Raw genomic sequence first — 14310 nt, forward strand, 5'->3', positions numbered from 1 at the left:
TGACATTTGTAGAGGTAAGACAAGTATGTTGATAAGAATATTATAATTCTGTTTTTAGTTGGGTTTTAAAGTCAGCCATTACAGGTATTATTCCTAGTTACTCACCTTTTCTGACCAAAATGACTGTTCTCGAATGCATAATACTTTTTAGGAGCACTGTACATAAAACAGATTGCATTTAGTTTGTAAAAATAAATACAACGTTTCTCTCCTTGTGTCCATGCTTTGTCCCCCTGTGCACATGTGCAGTAGACTCCTAATATGAACTTTCCATGGACAACGTCACAGTATATATGCGGTTTGATGCGAATAGAAAAAAATAGAATTGAATGTGTCCAGGAGCGATTTAGCGCAGCTATATGCACATAACCGCAGGTAATCGCAGTCTTTTGTGTCAAACAGGAAGCACATCATAATCAAAAAAAAAAGGGTTGCGATGGGAATGACTACCGCAGCCAAACGCGGCCGCATGTAACCGCATGTAAACGCAGGTAATCGCAATGTACAAATGCAGCTAATCTCAGTGCATGGAGCCTTAAATTTCACAGAACATTTACATGCTTTTAACTGCGGCCGTCTGTGTGAAAGGCGCCTAAGACCAATGTAGGTATGCAATTAAGATCAGGATTCACCTTGCTACCAGGAATTATTTGAATTAAAGCACAAAATATAATAATAATAAAAAAATTTAAAAAAAGGATTCAATTTTTTGAATTTTCCTTACACAGAAATGTGTGCAATGTTATATTTGGTTTAAGTCTTTGGGTTTGAATACACTAAGATTTTCACTTATATTTTATATCTTGCCAAGATCTCTGCATAGTAAAAATAAAACTAGAAGAGGAGGTGGCAATCACAAGGGTATGTACACCCCACTGTGCCACACATTCTGATACAGAAAGTAAAATGGTCTGCTGTATGAGTACAACACCACTTTATATTTTTTACTAGATGTCATTGTGCCATCATAAGAAACTGTTTCATTAAAGGAAACAGTCACATGAGTAGAATACAAGAACAAGTTAGCTGCCCCTGCATTGCATCCCATTTTCCCATTACTGTAAACACCGAGCTGGTGATGAGCTGTGATAAACTTTAACTGCTCTAATCCACAAGTAGCCAGCCCTACATTGAAAGAAATGTACTCATACACCCAACTCTGGATGTGTGAGGTACTGAATAGATCCCTCATTTATTTAACCTTATATCCTATACCGGAGCATTAGACAGCAGCAAAGTCCACCTGCAGCCTCCAGGTATGTGCCATCTGGGTAGAGTGAATGCTACAGGGCGGATCGCCCCCTACTGAAGTGTAGGTCAGTAGACAATTTTCCAGTGTGTTGGCTGCTCACAGTTCTTTTCTTGCTCTCCACAAAATCGGTTGTAGGTTGTCTTTGGGTCAAAACCTAAAATTTCTCTCTCTTCATGAATGCGGAAAGAGAAGGTAGAAACGGAAGTGCCAATAAAATACCTGTAAACAGAATTAGACAAATTATGATAAAAGAAGTAAGTGTTAGGAAAGGTTTGAGGATTATTTCTGCTACTGCTTGATAGGTACAGTGTTTCCCTGAAAAAAAAAGCCTGGGTCTTATAATAATTTGGGCTACACAAGACACAGTAGGGCTAATTTTCGGGGCAGGTCTTACCATGTAATGAGCAGTCTTCTCTCCCTGCCTGGCAGGAATCCCCAGTGTGAACAGAGTTAAAATACTTGTAAAAGCCTATAATCCACTCTATTACAGTAGTATATAATGTACAATGTGTGAGTGTTTTCTGTAAAATAATTGTGCCAAATACCTTCGTTGTAGAACTGCTCTGCGCTTCTGTGACCCACCGGAGCTCTCCTTCCCGCAATTATATTACAGAAACACACACATTGTACATTATATAATACTGCAATAGAGTGGATTATAGGATTTTACAAGCATTTTAAACTAGGGCTTACTTTAGGGATAGGGCTTATATTGGAGCACTCCTGGAAAAAAAACGCTAGGTATTATTTTTGGGGAAAGTAAAGTATATATATATATATATATATATATATTTATATTTATTTATTTCGGTCTGGATTTGGGATGTACATTAAAGCTCTTTCAGACCAGAATTATTGGAAAATATTTAACCTTAACATATACAAGCAATATGGATGGCTGTGCGTTTGACTCAAACAAACACTTTGGGCCAGATTCAGGTACATTTGCGGCGGTCTAGCGTATCACATTTACGTTACACCGCTGCAAGTTTTAAGCACAAGAGCTTGATTCACAAAGCACTTGCCTGTAAACTTGCGGCGGCGTAGCGTAAATGCGTCCGGCGCAAGCCCGCCTAATTCATATGGGGCGTGTATCATTTAAATTAGGCGCGTTCCTGCGCCGAACGTACTGCGCATGCTCCGTTTTGACATTTCCCCCCGTGCTTTGTGAGAAATGACGTCGCACCAACGTAATCTTTTGAACGGCGACGTGCGTTACGTCCTTTCCTATTCACGGACGACTTACACAAAAAAAATAAAAAAAATTTTAAATTCGACGTGGGAACGACGGCCATACTTTAACATGGGCAGTCTAAATATAAGCCATGAAATAGCAGCCGTAACTATCCGCCGGGAAAAGCCGACTAGCGACGACGTAAGAGAATGCGACGAATGCGCGCACCTTCGTGAATCGCCGTAAACAGCTAATTAGCATACCCAACGCGGAAAACGACGCAAACTCCACCCAGCGGGCGCCGAAGTATTACACCTACGATCGGAAGGCGTACGCATGTCGGATCGAAGCCTAAAGCCGTTGTATCTTGGTTTGAGAATTCAAACTAAGGATACGACGCTGGAAATTTGAAAATACGCCGGAGTATCAGTAGATACGCCGGCGTATTTCTACTGTGAATCTGGCCCTTTATTCTTACATTTCTCTGGGGCACCAACAGCGAAATCTCTCTGGCAGAACCTTACTACCAACGGCTTTGCAAAACACCCATTCCAAATTTAGCTGATCATTTTTATTCTGCATGTTGGCAAATAAAATGGCAATCTGATTGGATGCTATAAGCAACAGAGACTTTCCTTTTTGGCAATGATGACAGCCACTGCTAACATCTTCCTCTGAAAAGGCTAAATATGTGGGTGTTATGCTAATCTGGTAGCTTCAATACTTTAGGTTGACAAGGATGCAGATAAGGACTCTAACTTGCTATATTCTAATTTTAGGTTAGTGACTAAAGTCAGAGATTGCCAGGAAATTAGCATTTTTAGTCATCAGCAGTTGAATCACAATATTTCTTTTAATACTAGACCCATGCACTTTTTTTTTTTTTGTGGCTTTTTCAAAAAATGCTCTGTGGATGTATACATCTGATGTGTAATGTTAATGACAATCACATTCTTAAAGCGGTAGTAAACCGCAGTGGATGGGAAAAAAAAATCCCCTGCAAGGCAATGTCATAATATGTCACATTATGAGAGACTTACCTTAGAATAAAGCCCTCCAGAGCTGCGCGGTCTCCGCAGAGAGGGCTGACATCTTTGCTCAGTCCTCCATACGGGTTTGCGTCCTCCGGCTACACAAGTGGCTGGGGGCGCGATGACGTTGCGTCTTTGGCACTGGCTCAGAAGGTTCGGCACTGTATGCCGGACCTCCAGAGCGCATGCACTGGTAACATCACCGGCAGCATGCACTCTGAATATCTCCTAAACTGTGCAACAAGTTTAGGAGACATTCACAGTACCTACAGGTAAGCCTTAAAGGAGTTGTAAAGGCAGAAGGTTTTTTATCTTAATGCATTAAGATAAAAAAACCTTCTGTGTGTAGCAGCCCCATCAGCACCCCCCCAAGTCCCTTCTCTCTAGAGCAATGATCCCCTCAGCCATCCAGGACACTCCTCCGCCATTGGCTCCTCCACCTGTCAAAGTCAGCCAGCCAATCAGGGGAGAGAGGGGGTGGGGGCCAGGTCGGGGCTCTGTGTCTGAATGGATACACGGAGCTCTGACTCGGCTTGGGTGCCCCCTGTAGCAAGCTGCTGGCTGAGGGACACTCAAGGCAGGGAGGGGCTAGGAGCAGCAAAGAGGGACCCGAGAAGAGGAGGATTCAGGCTGCTCTGTGCAAAACCAACTGCACAGAGGATGTAAGTAATCAGTGCCACCAGCTATAGCCAGTAGCGCTGCGTAGTGTATTCTGACGGCGAGGAAGTCTCTGCGCTGCCAGAATACAAAGACACAGCGGGAGGATTCCCCAATGCCCCTTATATGTAATGGTCTGACAAAGGAGCCACACATGCTCCAAAACAAATTACCGCCCCTTTCTCCCCACTGACACCATCAGCCGTGTGTGTCCCGCAGTCGACCCGGAACACAGGCTTCCCTGCTGCCTCCTCTCTCCAACATGTATGAGAACGCTTTACAACTGCTGGATGGCTCTACACTGCTCTCTACCACAGTGCTGAGGATGGACACAGGCCACAGATGAGGTCTCCTGACTTTATCATGTCTTTTAACACTGAACGATCTTGTAAGTGCTTTTAACCCTTTGTGCGCTTTATTAAATTTTGCATACTGCACTTAGAGGCGCCTTTCTTTTCCTTTTTTATATCTTTGGAGTTGCTTCTCCACTAACCAAAGTGCTGCCAGAAGCGCCATTTCATCACTATTATCCCTCTGACCAGCCATTCACTTCCACCAGAGCGCCCCAATTTGGTTTCTTGCCTAGGCAGATGATGCCATACATCCCCAAAGTCTTCAGGAGGGGTTTTCTTAGCGAAGCATACTCTCCTGCATGCATGTCTGAGCCAAGAGCTGGGTTCTGGAAAGTAAATGCTGCATAAAACATTTGCCCTTACTCAAGATGGCCATGGCCAGAAATGCTAGGGGATTGTTTTTCAACAAAATAAAGCATAGAGACATGGATGGATTTGGGAGTTTGCTTTAAATATTAAAAATGAAATGTTGTTTTTGGTTTGTGCTGCTCAGATGCAGTGGAGATCTGCTTTAAACCTGGAATTCTACTTTAAAAAGGACAGAAAATGTGGATCCACATGGGTCACTATGAGGGATCTGTAAGCATCACCTTACCTGGCATGAGCACAGATCCACTGATCTATAATTGCCACGCCTCCATCCTTGTACAGCTCCAGCTCTTCCCAGGTAGGTTCATACCTCACCATTTCTGGGATCAACTTTCGAAGTTCTTCAAGATCTATAAAGAAATAGCAATTGACTTATGTTTGTAAATGGAGATATTACTACATCCTATTTTTATAAATAAATGTATTTAGAACACAGCGATACTTCCGGCACCGACCTTGCCTGTCAGAATCAGTAGCAATAAACACTTTCTTGAGTTTTTGCTTCTTTAAGAGGCTGTGAATTTCTTCAGCTGCTCGTCGTAAGCTAGGCACATCTTCTCTGTGGCCCCAAATAAAGTCTTTTCTTCGAAGATGTACAGCAAGATAAGGTCCTCCTAACGGCGGGCTGGGCTTTGTCTATGTAGTGAACAAAGAGCATTAGCAACTTCACTTTGGAATGAATTGCATGTTAGGCCATGTTGCAAAAAAAAGAGATTTTTAATACAGCTTACCTGTAAAATCTTTTTCTTGGAGTACATCACGGGACACAGAGCGGCATTCATTACTATATGGGTTATATGGAGTACCTTCAGGTGATGGACACTGGCAATCTCAAACAGGAAATGCCCCTCCCTATATAACCCCCTCCCATAGGAGGAGTACCTCAGTTTTGTAGCAAGCAGTATGCCTCCCAAAATGGTCCCCAAAAGAGGGGTGGGAGCTCTGTGTCCCGTGATGTACTCCAAGAAAAAGATTTTACAGGTAAGCTGTATTAAAAATCTCTTTTTCTTTATCGTTACATCACGGGACACAGAGCGGCATTCATTACTATATGGGATGTCCCAAAGCAATGCTTACAATGAGGGGAGGGAGAACATCTCCAAGACAAAAGGATTTAATTTTAGAGATATACTCAAATCATAATAAATCCAACTTAGTTGAGAAAAATAATTTTAAATTTTAAATTTAACTCAAAAAAGGGGAGCCCCCGGAATCCGAGGGTCTCAAACTGCAGCCTGCAGCACTGCCTGCCCAAAGGCTGTATCAGTATTCCTTCTTACGTCCAACTGGTAGAATTTTGTAAACGTGTGGACAGAAGACCAGGTTGCCGCCTTGCAAACTTGAGCCATAGAGATCTGGTGATGTGCTGCCCAGGAGGCGCCCATGGCCCTAGTAGAATGAGCCTTTAATGATACTGGAGGAGGCAACCCCTTCAAGCCGTAGGCCTGAGTGATTAACTGCTTAATCCACCTAGAGATGGTGGACTTTGCAGCTGCCTGCCCCTTCTTGGGCCCATCCGGTAAAATGAACAACACATCCGTTTTCCGGATCTTCTCTGTAGCTTTAAGATAGGCCTTCATGGCCCTGACAATATCCAAGGTATGCAGCAACCCTTCCTTTCTGGAAGTAGGTTTAGGGAAGAAGGATGGTAATACCAAATCCTGGTTTAGATGAAAACTGGATATAACCTTCGGTAGGAAGGAAGGATGAGGGCGGAGAACGACCCTGTCCTTATGAAAAATAAGATATGGTTCCTTACAGGATAAGGCCGCCAGTTCCGATACTCTTCTTGCGGAAACTATGGCGACCAAAAATACTAACTTCCTTGTCAGTAAAACCAAAGGAATTTCAGCCAACGGCTCAAACGGTTGTTTCTGCAAACTTGACAGAACAAGATTTAAATCCCACGGGCAAAGCGGGGATTTAACTGGAGGTTTAATACGTAAGACCCCTTGAAGGAAGGTCTTAACCAGCGAGTGGGTGGCCAGCGGCCGCTGAAACCACACTGACAGAGCTGAGATCTGTCCCTTGATTGTGCTTAATGCCAATCCCTTATCCACTCCTAGCTGGAGAAAACTTAAAACTCTATCGATGGTGAACTTGCGAGGAAGCCATAGCTTGGACTCACACCAGTCTACATAGGCCTTCCAGACCCTGTGATAAATCACCCTAGAGACCGGTTTCCTGGCTCTGATTAGGGTAGAGATTACCTTCTGAGACAGACCTCTACCCCTGAGAATCAGGGATTCAGCTTCCAGGCCGTCAAATTTAGATGCCGTAAGGCAGGGTGGAGGATCGGACCTTGCGATAGCAGGTCTGGCCGTAGAGGAAGAGTCCAAGGGTCTCCCACTACCATCTTCAGGATTAGTGAATACCATGCCCTTCTGGGCCATGCTGGAGCTACCAGGATGACTGATATGTGCTCCACCCTGATCCTGCGCAGCAGGCGGGGTAGTAATTGGAGCGGGGGAAAAGCATAAAGAAGTTTGAACTGATGCCAAGGGCAAACCAGCGCATCGGTTCCGCAGGCCATCGGATCCCTTGAGCGGGATATGAACCTGTCTAGCTTCTTGTTGAGTCTCGATGCCATGACATCCACGTCCGGCACTCCCCATCTTTGGCAGAGTGCTTGAAAGATTTGTGGATGTAGAGACCATTCCCCCGGCAATAGAGTCTGGCGGCTTAAGAAGTCCGCCTGAAAGTTGTCCACTCCTGGAATGAATATTGCCGATATGCAGGGCACATGAGCCTCTGCCCATAGGAGAATCAAGCTCACCTCTCTCTGAGCGGCTTGACTCCTGGTTCCCCCTTGGTGATTTATGTATGCCACAGCCGTGGCATTGTCTGATTGAATTCTCACCGGGAACCCCTGTAATTTTGACGTCCAAGCCCTGAGGGCTAGTCGAGCAGCTCTGAGCTCCAAAATGTTGATGGGCAACTGCCTCTCTGGCTTTGCCCAAGTACCTTGGCGAGTGCAACCATCCAAGATTGCTCCCCAGCCCGTCAGGCTGGCGTCTGTGGTCACTATCTTCCAAGCCACTGGGCTGAAAGACTTCCCCTTCAGTAGATTCTGAGGGTCTAACCACCAACACAGACTTTGTCGGACTCTTGATGAGAGCGGCAACGGGATATCCAAGGCCTGTGGCCTTCTGCTCCATGCTGACAGGATGGCTGCCTGCAGGATGCGAGTGTGGCTCTGGGCGTACGGCACCGCCTCGAATGTGGCCACCATCTTGCCTAGTAACCTCATACATAGGCGAATAGTCGGTTCCTTCTTGCTTAGAACCAGTAGGATTAATTCCTTGATGGCTTTGACCTTCATCAGGGGTAGAAACACCCTTTGTTGTTCTGTGTCTAACCTCATGCCGAGATATTCCAACTGCCTTGTGGGCTGGAATGTTGACTTTTCTCGATTTAGGACCCAGCCGAACCTCTCGAGGTATTGGACCGTGAGGGCCACTGCTCGCTCCAAGCCGGGAGACGAGTGATCTATGACTAGGAGGTCGTCCAGGTATGCTAGGATCGTGACCCCTTGGATCCTTAGCTTGGCTAGGATTGGAGCTAGGACCTTCGTGAACACCCGGGGGCCGTAGCCAACCCGAAGGGAAGCGCCACAAATTGGAAATGACGCGAAGCCACCATAAAGCGTAGATATCTCTGATGTGGCTGAAAAATTGGGACATGAAGGTAGGCATCCTTTATGTCTATGGACGCCATGAAGTCGTCCTTTTGGAGTGTGGCAGCCGCTGACCGCACGGACTCCATCCGAAATGAGCGGATCTTTAGGTAAGTGTTTACCATCTTTAGGTCCAAAATTGGCCTGACATCTCCATTGGACTTTGGGATGATGAATAGGTTGGAGTAGAAACCCAGCCCCTGTTCCAGGACTGGTACCTCTACTATTACTTCCTGGGAAAGTAGATGATTTAATGCCGACATTAATGCGGCTCCCTTCTCCGGATCGTTTGGAATCCTCGACTCCTGGAAATGAGGAGGAGGAAACTTTAGGAAATCTAATTTGTAGCCCGTGGCCACAGAAGACCGTACCCACTTGTCGGGAATGCTTGCTTCCCAAACCTCTGAAAAGAGTCGCAGCCTTCCCCCCCACCTTCGTGGGTGGGGGCGCCCCTTCATAAGGTCGGCTTGGGGGCTGGTTTTGCTGGTTTGCGAAACCACTGCTTTCTGCCTCTAGCAGCCTGTCCCTGCGAAGCTGAAGTTTGCTTTCGCAGGAGGCCGTCGATACTGTTTGGCATTAGAGGGCCCCTGCCCAGGGGAGCACCGACGTTTAAACCCTGGCCCCTGAAACTTCTTTTTTGTTGGCAAGAGAGTACTTTTGCCGCTTGAAATGGTTTGAATGTATTTATCTAGGTCTTCTACGAAGAGTCGTCCTCCATGGAAGGGGAACCCTACCAGGAGCTTCTTGCATGGGGGCTCGGCCTCCCAGCTTTTTAACCATAAGAGTCTTCTCATATGGATAAGGGATAATGATAAACGTGACGCTTGCTGGATAGAATCCTTAATTGCGTCTACCGTAAAGCATATGGCCCTAGGGACATCCGAAAATTCTTCTGCCTGCTGGGCAGGAATAAGTTTAAGCATCTGCTTAATTTGATCCGATAATGCTTGAGCAACCCCAATCGCAGCCACAGCTGGCTGCACTACTGCCCCTGCAGTAGTGAAGGAGTTCTTAAGTAGTGCTTCCAAGCGTTTATCAACTGGATCTTTGAACACCTGTATGTTTTCTACAGGGCATGTTAACGATTTGTTAACACATGAGATGGCTGCGTCCACCGCAGGAGTAGCCCATCTCTTGGAGACTTTATCTTCCATAGGATATAGGGCAGAGAATCTTTTAGGTGGTAAAAAGATCCTATCTGGCTTGCTCCAATCTTGGAACAAAACTCCCTCTAGAAGAGATGGATCGGAAACACTGCATTGCTTTGAGGCGCCCTTAGTGAGCCCAAAGCTGAAACCGTCGATACTTGGAGATCTGGTACCGGCAAGTTGAATGCACTATGGACCAAGTCCGTTAAGGCTTGAATCCACCAGCTCTCCCCTTGGGAGGCTGCTCCAGACTCCTCTGTATCCGGGTCTTCGATCCCTGAACCTGCTTGGTCCTTGTCCAAGAGGTCGTCCAATTCCCCCGAGGAAAGGACCTCCTCTTCCGAGGGTCCACGCTCGGGCGACGGAGACCTAATCCGTTTACTGCCCCGCATAGCTGTGGCTATCATTTTTTCCATTCTTTTCTCCATCTCTTTTAAAGAGGTGAGTAATACCTCGTCCGTGACCACCTTAGGGTTGGACTGACCCGCGCCAGCTCCAGCCCCAGATCCCGATGGCCCCAAGGCTCCTTGTGAGGAAAGCAGCGGCATAACCTTGTCCGAGACCTCAGACTCTCTGGGGGAATCCCCACCTCTTGTACCCTCTGACCCGGATGCCATGGTACAATACCGAGGTACGCCTGCTAGCTTATTGGTACTTGGAACTATAAATAGTTAATTGTCCAAACACCTGTTTGGGGGATAAAAAATGCCTCCTCTCCCCTAGATGACCTTTTTTTTTTTTTTTTTTCAAATCCAGGAAAGAAAAAGCATTCTGTCCCCCTAAGTAGTATTGCCAAAGAAAAACTATTGAAATGGAAAAGAACAGCCTATTTCTAGGCTTGAAAACAGTCTTCTGAAGACTGTAATATCTTTTGTGGCCACTGTGTGTCCTCAGCGCCCCGTGCTGCCGCTCTGTTCTTTCCCTCCTCAGTTCCAATCTTAGAATGAGCTGCTGGAACGAAAAAGGAAGGGCCGCCCCTTCCTTAAGCAGCTGACCCGCCCTTCCCCCTCAGCTCAACGGCGCGAATTGCGCCTATAACACGGGGATGCGCGCGCGCGCCCACCGACAGGGGGGGGGGGTTGGGGGTTAGAGAGCCTCTCCACGAGGAGATCAGCGTCTGCCTGCTTTGCAGGCTCTGAGGAGGAAGAACCGATGGAGCACCGCCTGGAGGCTTGCAGGTAAGCATAGCTCTCTGAACACACACATATCATACACACAGGCCCCACTCAATGCTTTTCCAACACTACAAGGGAGGTCACTTCTTATGGGGAAAAATACACATAGAGCCATCCTATCATAAAAGATATGTGACTAGTTTGCCAGATGCAGCGCATAACTTTAGGCATGTCCCCTGTGACCCCCCCAGAAAAAACCTGCTAAGAACCAAGTTCCGCAAGTTTTCTCCTCACTTACCTGCTCCATGCCGCAGGACTTTGCCAAGCAAGAGGCCCAATCTTCCCCCATCTCCGTGGGGCTGTCTAGACCTTCAGGCCCTGGGTTCCTATGAAGGATCCACTGTCCTGGGCCTATATAGCACCCTGGCAACAGAAACATTTAGGCCCCCAAAGGTTTCTAAGTTCTGGGCCCAGGGTCCAGCTCTCTAAAAAGAAAAGCATTATGGGCTATACCCCAAGGGTTTGGGGTCCGGTTACTGACCACTTTAGCACTGAGGCCTTTGGACAGAACCGGTTAGCTCACCTAATCCCAAGGATGCGGAGGCAAGCTAAACCATGACCAACACCTAAGACACTGGCGTAAAAACTGAGGTACTCCTCCTATGGGAGGGGGTTATATAGGGAGGGGCATTTCCTGTTTGAGATTGCCAGTGTCCATCACCTGAAGGTACTCCATATAACCCATATAGTAATGAATGCCGCTCTGTGTCCCGTGATGTAACGATAAAGAAATAGTTCTCCTTTTTCCCCATGCCCCCTGACCTAAACAAACCCCATACTCGCCCATCCCAAATGGATAGAACTGCATCTGAAAACTGTAACCAACAGGAACCTTTAACATCTTCATTACTGGGCACTTAAACCCCCTTCGTGCCCAGACCAATTTTCAGCTTTCAGCGCTGACGCATTTTGAATGACAATTGCACGGTCATACAACACTGTACCCAAATTATATTTTTATATTTTTTTCCCCACAAATAGAGCTTTCTTTTGGTGGTATTTGATCACCTCTGCGATTTTAATTTTTTGCGCAATAAACAAAAAAGACAGAAAATTTGGAAAAAAAACACAATATTTTTTACTTTTTGTTATAATAATATCCCATTTAAAAAAAAAAAAAAAAAATTTCCCTCGGTTTAGGCCGATACCTATTCTTCTACATATTTTTGTTAAAAAAAAAAAAAAATCGCAATAAGCGTATATTGATCGGTTTGCGCAAAAGTTATAGCGCCTACAAAATAGGGGATAGATTTATGTTTTTTTTGTTTTTTTTACTAGTAATGGCGGCGATTTGCGTTTTTTTTGTCAGGCCTGCGATATTGCGGCGGACGTATCGGACACCTTTGACACAATTTTGGGACCATTCACATTTATACAGCGATCAGTGCTATAAAAATGCACTAATTACTGTATAAATGTGACTGGCAGTGAAGGGGTTAACACTAGTAGGTGAGGAAGGGGTTAAATGTATTCCCTCATTGTGTTCTTACTGTGTGGGGGGAGGGGGGTGACTGGGGGAGGTGACCGATGCTCTGTCTCTATGTAAAGGGACACAGATCGGTCTCCTCTCTCCCTGACAGCACGTGGAGCTCTGTGTTTACACACAGAGCTCCACGTCCTGCTGTGCTACCGATGATCGCGGGTGTCTGGCGGACATCGCGCCCGCCAGGCACTCGCATCGGCTTCCGAGCGATGCGCCGGGCACGTTGTTTTCCCGCTGCGCGCCCCCAGTGGCGTGCACGGGGAACAACAACAGGACGTCCAGGGACGTCCACCCGGCACTTGAGAGCCGCGCTGTGGACGTCTTTTGTCCATAGCGCAGATCCCAAGTGGTTAAAGCCTCCAGCCAAATTCTTTTTTTCTTCTCACTGCATATATGAACCCCAGAGAAGTCTACATGTCTATTGGGCCATCTATTGATACTGTGGTGCTTAAGATTTCTACAGTGCAGCCAGGGGGAAAAAAAAGGATTATGACTGAAGGAGCTGAAGATTCCTGTGGGTCATGGGTGCCCTTTTCAGGTAATATACATCTTGGGTGGGTTATTTTAGGTCTGTGGATGGGGTGTAATAGAAGAACTGTACGGAAAAAAAAATATGGTTTTATGTGCACTGCTTGGATCTAATGACCCTTATATTGATCCTAAAGGTAAACATTTAGTAGTTCCTGCTATTAAATGGGAAGAACAATGAGCTTCATCCTGTCAAAGATCTTTTTACCAGAAATATATGTGTTTACTTTTAGAGAGGGTGCCAAATTTGTTTTCCTGCAACTGATGTGCATTTGGAACACAAATCCTCTCTCCTTGCTTTGAGTGACAGGTTATTTACATATCTAGCTTGGACTTGTTTATCATATGTTATGTTACTCATAATATGAGGTGATCCACAGTTCATTGTATATTACCAGGATGTGTTATGTGGGGGAGGGGTGGATTTCTCACTTTTTATAATGTGGATCACCTCATATTATGATAAACATAACAAGCTAGATATGTAAATAACCTGTCACTCAAAGCAAGGAGAGAGGAAAGGACTTTTCATTTAGACAGGGTTTTATCTGGAAGTCTGTTAATTTTCACTGAACAATAAAAGAGGATTGCTCAGAGCTGGATTAACTCTGTGTGGCAAGACTGGGCACAGATGATAGGAAATCTTATACTCTACATTGTGACATAAAAATAAAAAAAATTGGGGTTTACATCCACTTTAAGAAAAATATTTGGACAGCCACACTCCTGGAAATTCTTGAATTGTCCTTAACCACTTAAGACCCGGACCAAAATGCTGCTAAAGGACCCAGCCAGGTTTTGCGATTCGGAACTGCGTCGCTTTAACAGACAATTGCGCGGTCGTGCGACGTGGCTCCCAAACAAATTGGTGTCCTTTTTTCCCCACAAATAGAACTTTCTTTTGGTGGTATTTGATCACCTCTGCGTGTTTTTTTTTTGCGCTATAAACAAAAATAGAGCGACAATTTTGAAAAAAAATGCAATATTTTTTACTTTTTGCTATAATAAATATTCCCCAAAAATATATTAAAAAAATCATTTTTTTTTCCTGTTTAGGCCGATACGTATTCTTCTACCTATTTTTGGTAAAAAAAAAAAAAAAAAATTGCAATAATCGTTTATCGGTTGGTTTGCGCAAAATTTATAGCGTTTACAAAATAGGGGATAGTTTTATTGCATTTTTATTATTATTTTTTTTTTTTTACTACTTATGGCGGCGATCAGCGATTTTTTTCGTGACTGCGACATTATGGCGGACACTTCGGACAATTTTGACACATTTTTGGGACCATTGTCATTTTCACAGCAAAAAATGCATTTAAAATGCATTGTTTATTGTGAAAATGACAGTTGCAGTTTGGGAGTTAACCACAGGGGGCGCTGTAGGAGTTAGGGTTCACCTAGTGTGTGTTTACAACTGTAGGGGGGTGTGGCTGTAGGTGTGACGTCATCGATTGTGTCCCC

At 45.2% G+C, this 14310-nt stretch overlaps 1 protein-coding gene across 1 annotated transcript in view; it reads right to left on the bottom strand.

Moving 5' to 3' along the window:
* Positions 1–714: 714 nt before the first annotated feature.
* Positions 715–14310, bottom strand: part of POFUT2 (protein O-fucosyltransferase 2) — a 39625-nt gene continuing 26029 nt past the window's right edge. The window contains exons 7-9 of the mRNA XM_040357422.1: positions 5292–5472; positions 5063–5186; positions 715–1471 (exon numbers count right to left, since the gene is read on the bottom strand). Coding sequence (XP_040213356.1) covers positions 1318–1471; positions 5063–5186; positions 5292–5472 — 459 coding nt within the window. The 3' untranslated portion in view covers positions 715–1317. The remainder of the gene's footprint in view (positions 1472–5062; positions 5187–5291; positions 5473–14310) is intronic.

The sequence above is a fragment of the Rana temporaria genome, chromosome 6 (genome assembly GCF_905171775.1).
Source record: "Rana temporaria chromosome 6, aRanTem1.1, whole genome shotgun sequence".
In the NCBI taxonomy this organism is placed as follows: Eukaryota; Metazoa; Chordata; class Amphibia; order Anura; family Ranidae; genus Rana; species Rana temporaria.